The sequence below is a fragment of the Convolutriloba macropyga genome, chromosome 14, assembly GCF_964194025.1.
Source record: "Convolutriloba macropyga chromosome 14, txConMacr16.3, whole genome shotgun sequence".
Classification (NCBI taxonomy): Eukaryota; Metazoa; Xenacoelomorpha; order Acoela; family Convolutidae; genus Convolutriloba; species Convolutriloba macropyga.
In genome coordinates, this window is record NC_134481.1 from 22679999 (window position 1) to 22701836 (window position 21838).

Sequence of the window (21838 nt, forward strand, 5' to 3'; positions counted from 1 at the left end):
ATATGAATGTATGTAATTGAAAAAAATAAAAAGCTGATTAAAGCACAGTTCTTCCCAAAATATGTATTTCGAGCCAAATTTCCGTCTTAATCTTAATGCATATCAAATAAAAACAATGCATTTACAAGCTCAACTCATAGATTTTGCTTATTAATTGCTTAGAGATTATTTTTTTCATTTTACGATAATTCTTTCGGCCTATTTTGTCTGCTTTCACTGTATAATTTTGCCTGGGACTTGTCAGGGAATAGTTTGCTATTTGGGACTGTTTTGGAAGCTTTTGGGAATATAAATTAAGTACTTAAGAAATTTTTAACGCCAAATCTGTGCTCTATTTTATGAGTTTTTTGACGTTTGTTTAAATCGAGCTATTTTGTTTTTATCACCCGTTTTGTGAAGTTTGTGAAGAATAATGTCAACTTAGACGCGTTTTTGTTCTATTCAATGTTTAACTTTATGATACTTTTCCGAAACAAAACATTTTTATTCCGTTTTTTAGCCAACTTTTCCAACAGATAACGAGGAGGTCAGTTCAAACTGTTTGGCAGGCACTCGAAGTTAATCGAAGTTCGTTATCATAGAGGTAAATTGAGCGAAAAATAAAACAGCTAATGAGTTTCCAATAGCACTGGGGCATGAGGCAATATTAGTTGAATGGGCAATATATCTTTAACTATATTATCTGAGCAGTTAAAAATGTTTTACTGTTTTGTTTAAACTTAATTTTAAATTTTGTTGAGTTGGCAGTAATAAAATGAGGAGCGCCTGCATTACATACAATGATTAGGTAAAAGACCTTTCGGGTAAAAGAGTAAGTTTTGAGAATCCTGCAAGCCCAGCTCATTTTTGAACCGACCCCTCTCCATCATTTTAAAATCTAATTTTTTAAAAATGTGCCACGGTGTGTGTATAACAAGACGGCTTGTGTTAGGTTGTAGGTGTCACAAAATTCTCCAACCTAGTCTTAAAATACAAAGCTAGTCAGAAAATTTAGTAACTTAATTGAGAAAAAAACTGCTATGATATTTGTTATCTGTTGTTTGGTTGACTCGCAAAATGTTGATTGAAAGAAATATTCGCCAATCCAATTGAGCATCATTGATGTGCATTATTGTGTTGCTCCCTCTTCTTTATTTTGTCTCGTCCTAGAAAATGACCCAAAAACGCTTTTTGTTGTCGGCTTTCCATATTTAGCGGTTTTTATGAAAGAAAAGTTTGTCCCAATTTTCTCCCTAACCTCGCAGAAAAATCATAAATTTTTCAAGACCTGCTTCAGGATCGTTTTTTTTAAATTAGTTGTCTAATCTTCTGCATTGTTATTCACTACTTCTTTTACAGATTACAAGAGTTTTATGCTATTGTGATTTCTAGCTTTTCTCAAGCGTCTGTTTTACTCTCATAAAAACTCGGTGTTTTCATAATTTTCCCCAGCTACTTTTATATGTTCTTCTGGTTATTATTATTATTACAAGTTTTGTTCAGTATTTTTGCACAGAATATTTTTTTCATCAATTATATCATTCTGGATGCTCCTGGTTGTCATCATTGACCAAATTTTTTTTAATTAACTGAGTTAATTGATATTACATTCACAATTCTTGTACACTTGTCAACATTGTTTGGTGTCGACTTTTTTTCCAGTTTTTTTTAATAAAAAAGGATTAAGACTTGTGAGAAATCTTTAATAATCGGTTTTTATATAATTTAGTGCTTTCTAAACGTTTTGTTCTGCTATGCAGAAGTCTACAGTGTAGTGGTTGTTACGATTGGTTAAAATACAATTGATCTAGTTCTTTGGTTTGACGGCATCAAAGATTTGGGAGAATATGTTTCGCGTTTTTGAGTTTGAGGATCTTCTAGACCAAGAACTTCTGTTTTTATTCGTTTCCTTTTGTCAGTTTCTTCATAACTTTTAGGTTAAGCTCAACACATGCAATTTACAAAATTTTTTGGTCCGAAGCAGTCTCAGTCAAAATCACGAAGCAGTCCCAGAAAAACAGCCCCGGATGGCAAAATATGCCGAGTAAAAATCTCCCTTACAAAATAGTTCCAATTATTCATGAAATCAAACATATGCACAGCAATTACCAAACCAACTCCTTGAGTTATGTATATGAATGTATGTAATTGAAAAAAATAAAAAGCTGATTAAAGCACAGTTCTTCCCAAAATATGTATTTCGAACCAAATTTCCGGCTTAATCTTAATTCATATCAATTAAAAACAATGCATTTACAAGCTCAACTCATAGTTTTTGCTTATTAATTGCTTAGAGATTATTTTTTTCATTTTACGATAATTCTTTCGGCCTATTTTGTCTGCTTTCACTGTATTATTTTGCCTGGGACTTGTTTTGTCAGGGAATAATTTGCTCTTTGGGACTGTTTTGGAAGCCTTTGGGAATATAAATTAAGTACTTAAGAAATTTTTAACGCCAAATCTGTGCTCTATTTTATGAGTTTTTTGACGTTTGTTTAAATCGAGCTTTTTTCTTTTTATCACCCGTTTTGTGAAGTTTGTGAAGAATAATGTCAACTTAGACGCGTTTTTGTTCTATTCAATGTTTAACTTTATGATACCTTTCCGAAACAAAACATTTTTATTCCGTTTTTTAGCCAACTTTTCCAACAGATAACGAGGAGGTCAGTTCAAACTGTTTGGCAGGCACTCGAAGTTAATCGAAGTTCGTTACCATAGAGGTAAATTGAGCGAAAAATAAAACAGCTAATGAGTTTCCAATAGCACTGGGACATGAGGCAATATAAATCGAATGGGCAATATATCTTTAACTATATTATATGAGCAGTTAAAAATGTTTTACTGTTTTGTTTAAACTTAATTTAAAACTTTGTTGAGCAAGCAGTAATAAAATGAGGAGCGCCTGCATTACATACATTTATTAGATAAAAGAATAATCTTTTGGGTAAAAGAGTAAGTTTTGGAAATCCTCCAAGCCCAGCTCAGTTTTGAACCAACCCCTCCCCCATCATAGTTTGGGATTACTAAAACAGAACAAGATTCAATTTTTCATGTATGAGGAGCACTTAAATATTGATTACTCACTTATTATTTCAGCCGTGGACCCAGATGAAGTGGTGGCCCTGGACACACCGACCAGCAGCACCCCAGAGCCTAAGTTGGACCACGCGGCTGCCAAGTCTAAGCTGGCAGTCGCCCCTCGATCCAGACACCCCCCTCGTTCACCTTCCAGAACCAGACGGAGTGAGCTAGACCCCACTGGGTCACCTTCGCCATCCTCGCCCACAACTCCTGACAGTCCAGAGGTATGTTTGTTCCGAGCCACTTTAATGTTCAACTTGGTTTTTTTCAGTCAATTTTTGCCGATCGATATATTCATTCGTCATGCACAGTTGTGAGTGGTTATCATTAGAAAGCTTGTCATGCGTAGAATATCAAATTAAAGACGTTTTTCAGAGGTTTAAATTGCTGTGAACGTTAGCCTCACTTCCGTTTTGTCATCGTTTTTCGTAATTTTTGCTGGAATTTTGATCAATTTTGCTTCGACAAATATGATTAAATTATTAAGGATAGTTTTATTGGCTTTGTGTTACAAGAAAAATAGAGTTGCGAATGTTTGATCCGACTCTTTCGGGTAAATTTTGGAATATTCAGCTTGTCATTTTTTTGGAAAAATGGCACAAAATATGCTACTTTAGCCCACTTTGTCCAAATTGGCTGGTAGTGCAGATAAAAAACTGCTAACACGAACTTTGTTTACTCGGTTGAGGGCTAGTTTTAATCTCCGATTCCTGAGAAATTGTTCCGGGACTAAAAATTTGGCGGGCTTTCGCATCGTTTGCTTTTGCAATGAAAAGGGATTCGGATTTTATTTTGAATTTGTCCTTTTTAAAATCTTTTTGCCTTTTTTCATCCCAAATGCAGACAAATTTGTTTTCAAGTAGACGTCCAATTAATCAGAGATGCCATATATGTTAATATGATGCCCAATGAATGAATTTTATGCTTTCTAAGTAAAGCTTGTGGTTTTTATGGCTCCGACAAAGTGTTTTTGTAATTTTTTTAAGAATTCTTGAGCTTTGCCAGCATTTGTTGTTCTTTTGCAGCCTAATTAATCGAACTGATTCGCTATCTAAGGGGTTAATAGAGAATTCATCTAATGGTTTCAGTTAGTAGCTGATGAGTTTTCGCAATTATAACTCGATCATCATTCAAACTTCATCATTGGTTTTTGATATACTGACTTTTTGTCAAATGTGCTATTTCGCTAACATTTGGAACAATTATTTGTTTTCAGCGGACGAGCAATAATAGCAGGACTAGCGTTGGTTCAGTGTTGGATTTTCACAATACAATTTTTTTTTATTAAAATGGGCGCCATATTTTTTAAGAATATTTTTCGGCTTTTTTTACGTTAATTACAACAGACCAAAATGAGCACAAATTATGATTTACTGAAAAGCTCATGGATTTTTTTGTTTCAATAATGTTTGCGTAAAATTGATTGTGAAATTTTAAGTAGCCTGTTTTCGCTATTTTTTTGCACTCTTTTGACTTTACAAAATTGTCAAACTTGTCCTGTCTCACCAATGACAGGACCAATTGGCTTCCTACGCAGGTACAAGCTGATCTCCTCCGTATTTTTTAAATGAAAATTTTGTGGTTGTTATGACTTTCGAAAAATAAAGTGTTCAAAGAAATTAATTTTGTGTTTTAGCTTTGCCACCTTCATTTATTTTTCGGCACCTTGACTCCCAGTTACAGGAAAGGGAAAGGTCGAATATCCTCTTCCAAGTGATTTTTAATTTTGTCCTTTTTGAGGTTTTATCTTTTAAATAATCATTTTGTCTTTGATGCTACGAATTATCATAACTTTTGAAATTTTTGGTACATGTTCCATTTTGAGTTCTTTTTTGCTGTCTTGTGACGCTATTATATTAATGACAAATCACATATCGCATTAATTACATTGAAAGAGCGCGCCGCAATTGATTATATCTATTGTTTTTTATCGAAGAAATTATGATTTTAATGCCTTCGACCTTTTTTTGCAAAATTTAAGTAGTCTTATGACATTTTGTTTAATGACATGTCTCTTTGCCTTCATATAGATATATAAATGAATCTATTTATTGATTTTTGTTCATAGCTAATGGTTTTCACGACTGAGAATTTAATTGTTTTAAAAGTTCAGACGTTTTTCAACTTTATCTTTTTTGTCTACTTGATAATTATTCTCATTCTCAATAAAGACGGGTCCTATAACTTTTCTGTTGAAATAAAAGGTAATTGTTTAGTATAGGTTTTGTTTGATACTATTTTGATGTTGTTTTTTTTTAAAAAAGTTTTTTTAAAAAAGTAGAGAGACATGTAGTTTTGGTGGTAATAAATTCCTCTTGTTTTTATTTGATTTTCTTTTTGACTCGCCTTTTTTCTCGTTGATCGTCATCATCCCTTTAATGAGGCTTTTTTCATTCCCAGTGTTCTGAGTTGAAGGCGATTTGTTAAATTGATGTACCAATTATTTTGAAACATTACATAAATTTTTGAAAGTTTTCTCTCACTTCGTTATTTGGTAGACAATTAAGTCAAGAATATAGTTGAGCTGGGTCGGAACATGTTTTTGCAAAAGCACAGAATGAAAAGATTAACGTATTTTTGCTATAATAATGACTTCAGTAGCTTTGTAAAATTTGGAATTTTTTAATTGTAAACGTATAACGTTATTACGAGCCATATAAATATTTTTTGCCCAGCTCATATCCATATGTTTTTTTTCTGTTTTTCTGTTAAAACTTTCTAGGAAAGATCTAATTGTTGTTGTTCAGTTTTGTTGGTTTTTAAAGAGATATTGCTCAAGTTTGTCACACACGGGGTCTGTAAGCAAGATGAAAAAGATGTAAAGCGCTGTTGTCTTTGTTCGCAACTGATTGAACATTAAATAACATCAAAGTAAGTTGCAAATTTAGTCTTTAAGACTATATGGTTGTCCTTTGGCATCAAGATGTCAGCTGCACGAATCCTGAAATTTTTCTTTGGTTTTCTTTATTTATCGCCTCGTCGATTGCAATTGGGTTGCGTGAAATACCCCCTGTATCAATCTTTTAAGAGTTCCCTGTACCATCAGCTTTTTCATTTCTCGACGAGAAATTTAGATTTGAAGTTTTCGTAATTTTCACTCTTTTAACTTTTTTTTACACATATGACTATAAATTAGACCTTTTTTATATTACAATAGATATATACATAATTATATCACAAAACTAATCCCATGAAATTGCCAAGAAAGCTTGTTAATTTAATTTATTGAAAAATTCTAACATAAGTTTTAATTAAGTTGTTTCTCCTTGCAATTTATGTTTCACAAGCTTTTATGTTTTGAAGCTTCTTATATTATGTTTTTGGTGAGAAATTGAAATTATTATTTTTACTAAGTTTGGTCGCCAGGTATTTTCCAACCGTCTGAAATATAACTGTCATTATGAAATGGCCTAAGCTATTCTAATTTGTTTCTATCGTTCTAGCAGCAGTGAACCAAATAACCGTTGATTTGAATTTAAATTTTTTTGATGTTGTTGTTTTAATTGGAGATAAAGAACCTCAAATGATTGTTTTTGGTTTACACGACAATTTAGCCAAAGCCATTATACCAATATACTACGGTATTTTCATTCAATAATCCGAATACAAATTAGCAGTCACTATTACGCGTGTTTTAACATAATCAAGCGGATAATTTAATCCCATGTTCGGTTGTAATAGTTTCATATCAATTCCCACGGGCCGGTCAGGCATGATAATGGCCATTAAGTATGTTTAAAGATAAGTGTAATGGCGACTTCTAATTTGTATTCAGATTATTGAACGAAAATACTAAACTACATTGGGTATAATGACATTGGGTGTTATGGAATTGGGTTAGTTCTCGGGCACTTTTTTGTTGGTCAGTTAGAATTTTTGAATCATTTTTGTTTTTCGGGTTTTTTGGCTTGAAAGGCAAATTTTTTGTTAATAGCTCCTGAAAATGTCAAGCTAAAGCAGAATATGTTCCGTGCAGTTATTTCAAAAGTTTGACGAAAAGTTTTAACTTCTCATTCTGAATTAAAATTTCTGAAAATCGTTATTTTTTTATTCTATTCATTGTTTAACGTGTGAAAAAGCACTAAGAGTTCTTTCAGTTCTATGATCTGCTCTTTCAACTTAATAACCGTTACTCTCGTCTCTTCTCTCCTCATGCGCCCTGAAAATGCTTATTTGGATGGTTAGAAGACTTCATTTGCGAAACAGCTGAAACCAATCATCCTCGTTGTTTTTAATAGTCTTATTGCAATTTTTAGTTCCATTGGTTTCTTTTCTTCATTTAGCAATGCTTTCTAAATTTTCAATAAGGTAATAATTACTTGCATAGAACTGTCAATGGCTGCAGAAAACATTTTCATCGTTTTATTTTGGATTCATCCGGCTTCGGTTCTATTCGTGATTTGGTAAAAGTTCTAATTAATTACGATACCTATAAAGCTTAGCCTGCACTTTTCTGATTTCGGAACTTGCACGTTTATGGTGAAATATGTTGTTTAAAAATTTACTAATAGACACACTGTTGAGCACCTTTTAATTCAATGATACGTGTAATACAACTGATGGTTACGTAATCATGATTATAATTAATGAAGAATTGTGTGCATTTTAGAAACCTAACTGACACCTAAGTGAGTAGCTTCCACTGATCAACAAATCAATCAATCAACCAATCAAATCACGCACACAGTCAGTCACCCGCCCACGCAGAATTAAACCATAATAATATTAATTAGTACTACTAATTGCAACCATTTAACTGTTGATTCAAATGTGCTTGATTGAATTGAATATTCACCTGTGCGTGTTAAAAATTGATTTTAAAGTGATACTTTCTGACCAATAGAACAATTGCCCGCAGTTTGGTAATAACATTCGTGATTGCGAAAATTCCATTAAGTTACAGACGTTTTTGTTAGTCAATTTTGAAGCGACGGATTTTTAGCGTTACTGTATTCTCCAAAGATTCAAAGAAATAGTTTTTAAAAAGATTTTAAAATTTCAAAATTTCTGCAATAATTTCAATAAATGATTCGGTATTCTATAATTTTTGAAGTTGAAAAAGGCCAAATTTTGCTGCAGATTTTTTTGATCACACATTTCAAAATCACTTTTGCTCAAACGAAACGCTTTCTTACCAAAAAATGAATTTAGTATTGGGTCAACTCTTAATACGGAATATCTAAAAAAAAAACGTTATTGTATATAATGAACGCTCATAACAGTATGCATTTCAATGCGTTGTTTTACTAAATATTTCATTATTGCTTCTAAAATAGTAGTCCCCCCGTTGAAGATTTGAAACAACCGTCAACTTAGGTTTTGTGTTGTTTATAATCCGATGCTTATAATTAAGTTCAATATAAATTTTCATGAGCTGCGATCATATTTCTATGGTTAGGCTTGTAATATAACCGTTCATATTTTTTTTAGATTTCAAACTCAGAAAAGATTACCCGATGGTTGAATATTTACATGCTCTCAAATAAATTGTGCTTACATTAATTAAAATTTTAATTATAATAAATTACTTAGAAAATTTCAATTTTTCATTTTCGTTGTTCGCTATTATACGTATAAATAGGATGTGAAAAATCCTATCAGTTTTGAATCTCAAATTTCTCTATTTAGAAACTCTCATCCAGCTCTGTCCTGAACGTAACCTCCCAATCCGAAAGTTCCCAAGACAACCAAACCAGCGATTTCCAGACTTCATTCGAATTGAACAGCAACCCCCCTCCCGAACAAAGTGCACACGAACAGAGCTTCTCTGAATTATCTGACTCAAGCGATGAACCAGAACTCAACGACTCAAATGTCTCAGACCAGGGCAAAACTGACCCTAAAAAGTACCCCGACCCTTATCCAGAATCAGATTTCGTTGACAGTATCAATTCGTATCACAGAAATCGAAGCTCAACATTCGACAAAAATGACTCCAAAAATTCTTCTTTTCACAAAAATCAAAGCTCACGCGAGAAAGAAAATTTTGAAAGTAATCTAGAAGAAAACGTTGCTCAGACTAAACAAGAAATCAACGGTTTTGATCACGATCAAACAAGCCGTACAGAAACTGTTCGAGATTTTTCCTTCACAGAAATCAGAGATCAGAGCGATAATTGTTCAACTCCAGTAACGACCAAAACAGAACCAAAACCGCAAAGCAAAATCCCGAAGCTTAAAACTTCAACTTCAATTTCTTCTGGAATCGTGAATGCATCTTTAGAAAAGAAACAAACATCAGATAGTCCGAGCACAATTGTTACGTCACAGACAACTACAACTATTACATCACAATCTCCTGTTACGTCACAACGAAAAATTACACCATTATCAACTTCAGCACAGAGTAAGATTACGTCACAGGCTACAATTACATCACAGTCGCCGATTACGTCACAGTCTCCGAAAGGTTCTAGGATTCCTCGAGCTCCTGGTTCGGGTCCCGAAACTCCAAAATTGAAGCGACATGCAAATGTTTCTCTCTCAACTGAAATCATTACTCCTGATAAACCCAAAAATGACGAACCAGGAAAATCCGATCAAAAACAGGAGTCTAAAATTCCGTCCTATGCCGATTCCAAAGTTCCAGTTATTGCGTCACGAATTCCCAGCAAACCAAATCAAACCAGATCCAATCTTAAGCCTCTGAGTTATAAACCGATTAATAGTAATGTTACTAATACTACTACTAATAATAATTCTGCTGGTCCTAAAACTACTCAAATACCGCGACTTGTAAGTCAGAAGTCGATTTAGTGTGGCAGCTGTTTCCTTTTCCCCGTGAACAAAATATATTTTCTCATAAGCCTGTGTGAACAAAACGATGAGGATTTTTCGTGTATCATCAATTGTTAAAGTAGAGTTTCAAGGAGGATAACCGAAAGAAACAACATTATTGTATCGGCGTAAAAATTTCAAATATGAGTGGTCATATTAACTAGGGAAAAGGAAACAGTTCCATAATTATTCCCTCAATGTTTGGATGATTTGACTGATAACGATAATTCTGATGCGCTTTTTATTTGTTTAGATTTGCTGATGTTGAATGTGTTGAGTCAAATTAATTTGTAAATTAATTGAATTGAATGTCATGCTTAATTTCTGCTGTCAACGGGCTTGAAATTAAAATTTTGCTAAAATTTCTCTAGAATTCTAAATAATTTTCTCCAAGACATCGGACAAGTAAGAGCCAGAAACTGAAACAATCAAAATTGATCGTTTCAGTTTGTCATCTTTTCAGATGTCACTTTTCAGATGTCATCAGAGAAGTTTTTGTTCTCAACGGTACCTCATGTGTTCTGCAGTGATGTCAACTATTAATGGAAAGTTCCAGAATCTTGCTATTCGGCTTCTTTATGTAACAATACGTGTTCGAACTCGAAACTTCAGTTCGAATTGCCGCCAAAGTTTCATCTGACTTTACTGGTTATACTTGATGAACTAGAACACAAATTGAACCATGATTTCACCATGTGCGTGTGTGTTTGTGTTGTGTGTGTGTGCGTTTGTTTTTGAATTTGTGTGTATGTGTGTGCGTGCTTGCATGTGTGTGTGTGAGAGAGAGAGTGTGTGTGTCTGAATTTGTATGTGTGCGTGTGTGTATACGTGCATGTATGTGTTGGGTGTGTATGTATGTGTTTTCGAAATTGTGTGCAAGCGTGTGTGTGTGTAAATGTGTTTTTGATTGTGTATGTGTTTGGTGTGTGTGTATGCCTGTGCGTGCGTGTGTGTGCATGTATGTAATGGATTTGTGTGTATGTGATTTTCAATTTGTGTATGTGTTGGCTGTGTGTGTATATGTTTTTGAACTTGTGTGCAAGCGTGTGTGTGCATGTGTGTTGGGTGTGTGTGTGTGTGTGCATGTGTTTTTGAATTTGTGTGCAAGCGTGTGTGTGTGCATGTGTGTCGGGTGTGTGTGTTTATGTATTTTTGAATATGCGAGCAAGCGTGTGTGTGTATGTCTGTGCGTGCGTGTGTGTGAGTGTATATGTTAAGACGTGTTCTAGAGCTTACCTTTGTTAGGGTACTTCCTGAACTGTCTTATGGTTGTCTCAAGAATACTAGTCAATCTTAAGGCTTACCTGACTAACTAAAGTTCTATTCCTCTAGTCTGTTACTCTTCTATCTGAGCTTCAGTAGACGGTGCACGGGCCCCAATGCTACGGTCTAACGTTTATCTCAATACAAAACAAGAGCGGAGTAGAGAGAGAGAAATATACTCTATTATTAAATCAGGATGGTGACTGGTACTGACTAAATTACTTTCTCTTCTGCTGAGAGAGGGTAGATGGGTAAACACATAAAGGGAAAGGAGGATAAAATAATATATCATTTTTATCCAATCAGGAAAGAGTATTTCAGTCTTTCTGAATAAAGTCTTTCAAATATTAAATATTCCTTTTTGGAAGTCATGCCTGACTCCATCTTTCCGGGGTTTACAGTTGTTTTGAAAGTCTTCCAATCGAATATAGTAGAATATAGTTTATTAATTTCTCTATAGTCTCTCTGAAGGATTTTCTTTCTTTTTTGGTTGTGTTGCTTGAAGATCGGCTCGTCTGTAGGTCGATTCCGAAACATCGGTCACCCAAAGAGCAAGGAGTGAACATCAACAACCACAAAAGTATCTATTCCACCACCACACTATCCAGTGGGCGGAGATCCTTCTGGGTAGGCCCGTCGTTGATGTTGTAGGTGTCCTGATGTCCGGCGTCGACTTACCTGACTTACCTGGTTTGCTTGGTTTGTTTCTGTTAGCTGTTAGATGTTAAGAATCGTTTTTAGATTCACTACATGTTCTAGATATACGTAGTATCCCTTCCGGTTGGAAAGAAAACTTAAAGATGTATGTTATATGTTTTTGTGTTAATTGTTAGTTAACAAACTATGGTTTGTGACATAAAGGAGATTATGTCAACGAAATGGCTAATAGCGTTTTTGTTTTCAGTGACATGTGATTTGTCGGCCATGCTGATTGGTAATTTTGTTATAGAAGTTGAACATGTATTAATTAATGCCCCTGTTTGAAGTCATGAGTTATTCTAATGGTATTAGTTCTTACAATTGTTTTGTCATACTTCTACGATTGCCCATTTGTGAGTTGTTACTGAGGAAACATTTTCCGTATCTGTAAGATTGTGAACATTCTGCTTATCACTTTGCCATATTTTTTCATTTAGCTGCTAGTATCTTATGAATTTTTTAAAGGGTTACAGATTTCGCTTATAGTAGTTTGCAATGGGTATGCACACGAATGACAATTTCCTAATCCCAATTAACAGTTATTTCTTCAACTTCATGAATTAATTTAACGTCTCTGTCTGCGCGCTTACGATCTAAGGATCAACATTTCCCGAGATCTGAGTACTGTATTCTATGTGAATTGTTACAATGATATTGGATTGTTAGTTGTTACTATAGCTAACGTCGTACAGCAGCTGCTTGAGTTACATATATTTCATGTATTTTGTTTTGTCACTTTTACAAACTTGCATGTGAAAATTTCGATTTGAGTGAAAATTCTGTTTTCTTTTGTTTTTAACCTGACTGTTTCGTATAAGTTACTCTATTTTAAATTTAGAGTTTGTTATAACTAATAAATTTGTAATGTACCTTTTGTATGGTTAGATTGTAAATTGTATTAAGGTATTCCATATGTTATAATCTGTTTTATGAAAAAATGTCATGTCCTTTTGTATTGTGTTATTTACAGTATTGTTAACATGGCTTATGAGTCATTTATTCAAATGTTATGCATATTATTCATGTGTTTTGTTAGTTCTGTTTTTTCTTTTCATTTTATTTGCCTATTTGCTTTATTTACAAAATTACCTGTTCGCATTGCATATAACTAACTATGGAGAAATCTTTGCATATTTACATGTACAGTTTTAAAAAGTAGGTTAGGTTTTGTATAAGTAAAAACATATTTTTGGTTTTATACTGTTTATTTCAAACTGATTAATATCTAGTGATAGAAATAAATTTGGTTAATGGTATTATAATTGAAAGATTATGATTCAAATTCAGTGATCTACAATATGGATTGAATATTTTGGGAAATAGATTTGGGATAATAAAGATTAACAAACATATGCAAGGAGTTACAAACAATCAATATTAAAGTCTGTTATAGATGGAGATTGAAGTCTATTACCTATTGAGTCCGGGAATTGTTACTTGTTACTTTCCTTTTGTTGTTACAGTTTCTCTGTTTGTTTTGGATAGTTACCCCTTTCACAATAATGGTTGTATTCCTTCAGGAAATATTCGTCTTTGGAAAGATAGTATCCAAGTAAGTTAATTACGTCTTGTAAAGGAGTTTCCGTTATCGATGCTTGTAGTGCGTTACAAATCTCTTTTTCTGTCTGTGGTATCTTTCTTTCGTTATTGAAGGTTAAACGATTCGTGATCGCCTTATTGGTCACGCTCCCTGTCAGATGGTAAACGTGATATTCTTCGCACGGTTCGAGTGCTTCTAAGGGAACCATGAGCGGTCGCTCTGGTTCGTCTTTGGATTGAAATACGTAATAATTTTTAATGGGATCGAAGTTTCTCAACGTCCCTATTGTATAGCTCCATTTTATTCTGTAGCTGTAGTTTAAAAAGTACGGGGAAGTCAATTGATCATTGATGTGTATGAAACTTTTAGAAGCTGTATATTGTTTGTCTCGTAAGAATGTATAATATATTAAGTTATGTATCAACTTTGTCTCATGTACTCTGTAGTTGTTACTTTGTACATCTTTTGGCGTAGGGTGGAGTAGGTTGAAGCTTAATTGAAAAATCTGATGTTGCTGTGTGAATGCGCTATACGCCGAAAGGTCCTGAGAGGCTTTTGCCACTAGGAAATCAAAATTACAAGTTTTTGGTAAACGGAACTCATAATCGTAATCATAGAGGAAGCGTTCCGTAAGACTGTAAAATTGCTTAAGTTTGGGGTACAGAGATTGATGTATTTTATCTCTGCCCATATTTTTCGTGCTCCTTTTTACAGTGTTTGTATTTTCCGACGGAAGTGGTGGAAAAAATTCTGATACACGGTCTTTCAGTGTATGTAATGGTGCGATGAAGAAATTATATGATCGTGAATCAAAAGGCATTTCCGACCAATTTCTGTACGATAAAAGTGGATTATAATTTACTCCGTGTGGATTACTTAGTGTTTTCGGGTCTTTATCTTGAAACCAGACCGTCTCCATTACCGTTTCGGTCGGAGTTTGTTCATTTGTCGACTGGTGGAAGAAAGACTTTCTGTTATTTGAGCGGGGTGTCACCGCATATGGAAATCGTAGATTGTTAGTATTTGGAACTGTTTGTCTTGTAAATAAACGTTGTCTAACGTTGCTTTGTGGTGGGTAATTGTCTGATGTTGGTGGTGGTCGTACTGGCGGGGTGTAATTTGGTAGAGGTGGTGACATATATGTGTTGCTAGTATTTTGGTCATAGTTTTGTCTTGGTCTTGTGTTCTGGTAACTATGTACAGCTATGTTTGTTCTTTGTTCTGATATGTTACTAATACTATTATTACTGGTATCAAAGGATTGAAGATTTCGTCTATTACCAAATTTGTTGTTTATTTTCCGTGCTATCTCCTGTGGTGTCTGTACGTGTTCCTGGTTGTTTTCCAGTTCGACTCTAAATGTGGTGACTTTCTCGTTATCTGTTATCATGTTACTTTCAGTCTGTGTTCCACATTCAGACGCACAGTCCCGAATTGTTCCGGGGCTGGATCTGCCTGATTCACAGCTTAGTTCTCCGTCCTCTACTTCGTACGAGAATGGCGAGTCTGATTTGTATGGTGATTCGTAATCCATGTTCGATGCCATCGTTGAATGCTAAAACTCAAACATGGTTAGTCTAATCTAGATTATGTTTATTGTTTATTAATATTTATGTTACAAAAAGTTTGTTACAAACAGTTTGTTTAATATTTTGTTTCCGTATTGATATATATTTTGTAGTTAGGCTGTTATCTGTTTTGATCCTTAGATTTTGTTCGTTATTTATAGAAGGTAGAAAAATTTGGCTAAGTAATGGCATAAGTGTTGTTAGTTGTTACTGAAAAGTATTGTTTGGTTTAAATTTCGTATGTATCCGCTGAATGAGTATCGTAGTATGTAACCTCATTCGTATGCGGCTGATCGTTTTTGAGGATGTCTAAGCTATAGCTACGGTTTTGTATTTTGTTGTTTGCTAATTTTAATTGATTGAAATCTATAGGTGGTGGATTCTGTATCTCTAGAAGTCTTGAAGTTGGTATGAGTTTATGTTGATTATTTTGATTATTTGATGGTTGGGGGATTTCATATGGTGTTTGTTGAGTTGTTTGTGTTTCATATGAATACGGTTTAATCGCGTGCGATTGTTCTATAGTAGGTGCGCTTGGGATTGGTACAGGTATTGGTATTGGTGGTAGACTACTCAAACGTTGGTATGCTGGAGGTGGTGTTATGAGTTGTGGTGGTATTGGCGGTAGTGGTTGGGTTTTACTTTCGTCTATTGTCGTTAATATTTCTGTTTTATGTTTTCTTTCTGGTAGTGGTGGTGCTTGTTTCTTTGTTGGTGACTCCAATGTACGTAGTTGTAAACCATGTTCTGTCCTGCGGATAGTAGTGTTATAGTGTTTATAGTTCGTATCCATATAATTTTCTGTCGTTTTATCTCTACGAGTTAATGTTGGTATTTCTGTTGAATGTCTTCTGAAATGTTGAATATGTATTCGTGAATTATTATGTCCTTTACTATAATGTGAATTGTTATCATCATTATTATTGTCATTATTATTGTCGTAATCATCTTCCTGTATTTGTGCAACTAGTTGGGTTAGTGTTTGTGAGAATATTCCAAAAATTCCTGTTAATAATATTTTTGTTATACTTGCTTGTTTCCCAATCGCTTTATGTTTTGCAAAAGCGTTGTAGAATTTTATAATTAGGTTTGTTACAAATAATATCATGCTCATCATCGCATAGATGATAGCCATCTTTTCCAGTATGTATCATGGCCAACCAAAGGTAGATAATATCTGACCTTTCAGGCATGCTGCGTCGAAAATTTCCTTCCAGTTTATACTTGGTTGATCAATCTGAAAGTTATATCCATTTATGTTCAAGTCTTTTAACCATTTAAGTGAATGTTCATAATTTTTGTATGTTTGTAATAATCCTAATTGTTCTAATTCGAGTAGTTTTTGTGCATTAGCAGATTGTGCTTCTTGAAGCGGTTTTTCGCGATCTCTCATATATTCGTGGAGTAAATCTCTTTTTCGTTCTTGTATTAATTGCTCTTTGCTAAATATTCCACTTTCAATGAGGCTTGCTTTGCTGAACATATTATCAAGTACTATTTCTTCCGGTGATATTGTTTCTAATATTGTTTCTACTTTTATTGGATATGGTGTCAATCTGTATCTTACTGTTCCTTCTGTGTCTATTGAGATCAGTTGATCGAAATTACTATGTGAACATGGGACTGTTTTCGCCCAAAGGTATGTTTGTCGTGTTAGTTGATGTACGTATTGTACTCTATTTTTGTATAGTATTGGTATTTTGTCGTAACATTCACGTGTTTGTGGTACGTATAGTGGTGATGATTTCTTTGCACATTTGTACATTTTCATCACATTGACTCCTTCTTGTTTCACAAATATGGATCTATCTCCTGTAAAGATGTATCCTAATAGTGGTGTATTCTTTTGTACTTGTGTTAGTGTTAATTGTCGAATATTGCGAGTATGTTCGCATATCTGTGAATAGAATTCTATTGCCTGTAGACTAATGCGTGAATATATATTACTCATATAGAGGTCCATTTTCATTTGTAGATGTGTGTTCTCGTTTACAAAACCATAATAATAATTTTGATGTTCTTCGTCTTCATATCTTGTGTATGCATTTGACATAATTTGTTGTGGTTTTATTTTTATAAATTTTTCTTCTTCAAATTTGTCTTCTTTTCTTGTTACTTTAAGTCCTGTATGCATATCAAAACCATATTCGTATATTATATAGATATCATCGTATTCTGTTTTATGTAACGGTTGTGGTGATCCACATTCTCGTTCAACTAATGGGTAGATTTCAAATCTTGTTGCGATTGAGGATGTATCATTAATTTTTACTTTTTGGTGTACATCTGGTTTTTGTACTGATGACCATTCCGCGTTTGTTTCTATCCAATATCGTTCCTGATACTTAACCATATATGCGTCAAACCGAATAAGTTCGAATAGTTGGCAATGTGTTTGGGGTTCCCAAATGATTGTTGCTTTTGTAAAGGGTGTTGGTAAACATTCTCCCTTGTGGAGATCACATGGTAGTTTTGTTCCCATATATGATATCTCTTTTGTATCAAGGTTTAGTATTAATGAGACTTCTTTTATCTCTAGAGTCCAATCTAAAATGTCAATTCTATTTTGTTTTTTGACGCCTGATAGGCAGTTCGATTGTGCATTTTTGATTTCATTTGGTACCCACATTGGGTTTGTATAATCATATACTAATCTTCCATATGGTGGTACCATAGGAGTGTCTACATTGAATTGTATATTTCCTTGTACGTTTTCTAGTCTTTTTTGTAATGGTGGGTTTGATAAGTAATTGAATGATATGTTATGCCTTGTTGGCTTGTATTTTGTATTTTTAAGGACGTTAATTCTGGCGAGTTCGTTACGAACTTCGTCTGGGTCCAAGATTTTCGTTCTTCGTGCATCTGATACGTAATAGCTCGGTCTGTTTGCTCTAATGTAATGAGTGTGTTGTGAACACCATTCTACTTTTTCTTTGATCGTTCCTGTAACAGCATATGCTTTAATCTCTACAGCTTGTGCTTTTGATAATAATTGAACTTCTGTTTTTGTCATTTCTAAGTCTAATGGTTTAAATTTACATGTGCTGATTTTGTTTAGTTCGTAGTATTTTACGTTTGTTATTTCTTCTGCGTCACAGTCGTAGTGTTCGATAAAAATGTCTTGAGGTCCTACTGCTGATCCATTAATGTTTTGTCCCTTCAATTCAACGTAATCTTCTTTTGTCTGTCGTTTGTTTCTTTTATTATTTAGTTGGAATTTTTCCAAAATACTGTCTGTTAATTGTTCTCTGCAAAAATTCCAATTTCGTGTCCATTTATCCATGGCTATTTCCCACATTTGTTCGTAATCTGTACTATTCTTGAATTCTTGTAAGTCTGATGATGTATACTTTGATGGTAATTTGTATATTTCGGTTTCAAATTTTGTTTTGTTATTAGATACATGATCCATTAACTTGTTAAAGTTATCTTGGTCGGTTACATTTATGTTATTTGTTTTTCTTTTGTTTTTCTTTTGGAAATTCTCTATATGTTTTTCCATACGTTCTTGTATGTGTTCTTTAATTTGTTCTCTGATATTTTGTTTTATTTTATATTTTGATCTTATTTCTGTGTCTATTTTCATATAGATAAATAATGTTATTAGTAATAATATTAGTATTATTGATTTTAATTGAAGCGGCATGTGTATGATAGTCCTGAGTGGGGATTATAGAATGTTGCAAATCCTAAAGTTTGTTTTGTATATCTGTCAAACTTATAAACAAAGTCGATACAAATAAACGGTGCTGGTGTCGTTGTTGTTACAATAGATGGTGTGGTAGCGTGAAATGGATGGTTAAATATGGTGTCGTATTTTATTGTAGTATTAAATTTTAGTTCTAGAGATGGTGTTGCTAGAACTTCAAGTGCTGAATTTCGTTGGCGATGTGTTAGGTTTAAGGTATTTGTAAGTCTACTTCTTGACCAATTTGTGAGAGTATCTCCAAGATTAGTTGGTCCGTATAATGGTGGAGGTGGATTCCAGGTCTTATGATCTAATGGAAAAAGATATGTATGATCATTAGTTCTACTTAAAGTAGGAGGGTTTGGATTTAGTACTGGTGTTGCTCTAGTTCTACCGGGGTGACTTGATGCTAATCTTAATTCGGGTATAAATGATGCTGGTGAGAGTATTGTATTTCGTGGTGGTTGTAGAGAGTTTGTTACTTCTACTCGTGGTACGCTGACTGAGGTGTTCGAGGAGGAAGATTGTTGTGATCTATTTGGTGTAGTGTTCGTACTTATCGTATTTTGCGGTGACGTTGCTGACCAAACTGAACTATGTGGTGAGTGTACCGGTTGTACACGAAAATTGTTTTGTACGAAATTGAAATCTTGTCTTTGTTGAAATGTAGGTGGTAGAAATGGATTTGCTCTTAATTCAGATGATGTAGGTGTTGGAATAGTATTAACACTTGAATGATCGCTAGGTGAACTGATATTAAAATTATGTAGTGTTGGTGTTCGGGTTGGTGTTCCGGTTGGTGTTCCGGTTCGACTTGGTGGTTCTGATTGTTCTGCTCCTATAGGTCTTATTATGTTTGATTCTATATCAGTTGATCCGTATGATACTAATGTAGAGTCTTGTGTAGGAAATGATAGTGATGCTCTACGTCTGCCTCTTAGTAGATGTCGTGTATCTGTTCTTACTCGTCTTACTGTATATGGGTTTTCGTTTTCGGGGTTTGTTTCTTCTATTTCTGGTGATGTGGGTATATTTGTTAAGTCTGTTACTTCGTTATGATGTGGTCTTTCTGGGTGATTGTTACTATTGTTATTATTATTTGATGAAGCAATTTTTGCTGTTTTTAGATAACTTCAGGCTCCAGAACCTGGTCCGGGTGGTGGATGTTGTATGTACGGTGGGGCTAGTATAACTACTGGTATTAATTCTTGTTCTGGTTGGTGTGTTTGAGCTCCTAGGTTTGTAATCCAAATTTCGTTAGTTGTTAGTCTAATGTTTAGTTGATATATGACAATGTTACCATGTAATGGTGATGTGTTGGGAAATCCAATTTGGATGTAGAACTTTTGTGTATGTAATGTATGATATATCGATTCTTCACTGTCTGGGTTGGGATCAATTGTTATGGGTTTACAAAATATTCTATTAGTCCTAAGCACATACGTACGAAGAAGTATATTATAATTGCAATTTTTATAAATTTAAATATTTCTAATTCGACAATATCTATGTTTGTTTTACATATGTGGTAAATATCGGTGTGGGTTTCGTGCATCGGGTTATTGTACTGGTGGGCTTGCATATACGACTCGGCGGTTGCGTATAACTTCGCTTATTGTTACAATAGCTAAATATGTCGATATTATTACAATGCAAGGTACTAGGAGTATTGTTAGGAAGAATATTACTTTAGATAGTATAAAGTAGATTGTAATTAAGGATTCGTTGAAATCGATTTTTGAAACTGGTAAGTAAAATGTGTAACTTTGTTATTAATTATGTAAATGTGAGGTGTAATGCTGCACTGAAGAGTAACAGTTATTTGCTCAATTGTAACTGACACTCAACTGTGCCGCACTACAGATATTATTATACAGTATTTATCTGTAGATTACTATTACGATTACTGGTATCATATCCTAAAGTATGATACAGTTACAATATCTAAAGTATGTGTTACAATATATTTGTTAAAGTTTTACTCTTTGATTTTATCGTCAAGGAGATTATGTCAACGAAATGGCTAATAGCGTTTTTTTTACATACAACTATAAAAACTGTTTTTAGTTTGTTAAGGTCAATACATCGATCTGTTTGGATCTGTTGTTTCAGTAAGTTATACTCTGTGATTGTTTCGTTACAAATGGTTATGTGTTTTAGTAATTCAAAATGTTTTTCTCCCCAAAATAGTTTTGCTTCTTGTCCGCTTTCTGTTTTTCCTTCAAGAATAAATAAACAATCTTTATCGGAGAATTTACAAATTGTTGTTCTTATACTATCGTTATCAAAATGAATGTGGTTTCCAAATGAGTAATCTAATTTTGCAAAGTTTTCTCTTTGGACTTGGATTTTTATACAAAACTGTTTTCTGTCCAAAGAGTGCAAAAACTCTGACACTTTTATCATTGGTGGTTTTTCATCACTGTGGTGATTGTAGTGATGGATTAATCTTTCAGAGAAGAAGTTCAAATAGTTTAATGCGTAGTTAACAGGATTCAGCTTACCTGGTGTTGTTGAATTGTTGAATGAAAAGGATAAATGAAAGAGTTATGACAAATATGAGAAAAGTTATGGAAGAGGTTATGAATTGATGCAAAATTTGTTTAGGTATTAGATATATTGAAATATATGAATTTCTTTTTGAGATAGGATATTTTTAGTCTTAAGACTAAATTTTGTATTTGTGGAGTTTAGAATTTTCAGCTTAGCTGAGTTTTTTCGCAAATTTTTTCAGATTTTTGAACAAGTTTAACGGTTGTGGTTTGTACGAGGCAAAATCAGAATTGTGATTTTTACTTTCTTTTCGAAGGCTCTCTATAATGTTGGTGACATTTTCATATCTTCCGTTTTTCATTTTTTGGATTTTAAGTTGTCAATTTCAATAATTACTGGGTCCAATTATGGTGTTAGTTTCCTCGTTTGATGAATTGGTTACTCTTCTGATTGTTACGATACTCTTTGTTCTCGGGATTTTGTTTTCCTTGTAATTTGTATATTGACATTTGTTTGATGGTTAGATGGTATGCTTTCATCATGGTATGTTAATTCTTTCTTGGTGCCAATTATATGGTATCAATAAGCTTAGTCTGTTGTTTCTCTGCCAATTATGCTATTTCTTTTGTTTTGAAGTGTCCTCCCTATCATTAGGATGGTTAGTTAGTGATGGTTGGTGGCGTTAGCGGGATGGTTCGTGGTGCCAGTTCTTACCAATTAGCTTGGTACCTTTTGTTCTAATTAGCTATA

At 33.8% G+C, this 21838-nt stretch overlaps 2 protein-coding genes across 3 annotated transcripts in view; both read left to right on the forward strand.

Annotated features, from left to right (window-relative positions):
- The window catches only part of LOC142352970 (uncharacterized), a 33980-nt gene extending 23778 nt beyond the window's left edge, over positions 1 to 10202 (forward strand). Inside the window, exons 3-4 of the mRNA XM_075405133.1 lie at positions 3076 to 3284; positions 8689 to 10202. Of these exons, the coding sequence (XP_075261248.1) occupies positions 3076 to 3284; positions 8689 to 9816 (1337 nt within the window). The 3' untranslated portion in view covers positions 9817 to 10202. The remainder of the gene's footprint in view (positions 1 to 3075; positions 3285 to 8688) is intronic.
- Positions 1 to 21838, forward strand: part of LOC142352972 (ubiquitin domain-containing protein UBFD1-like) — an 86558-nt gene that overhangs the window by 1891 nt on the left and 62829 nt on the right. The gene's annotated exons all lie outside the window — the stretch shown is intronic.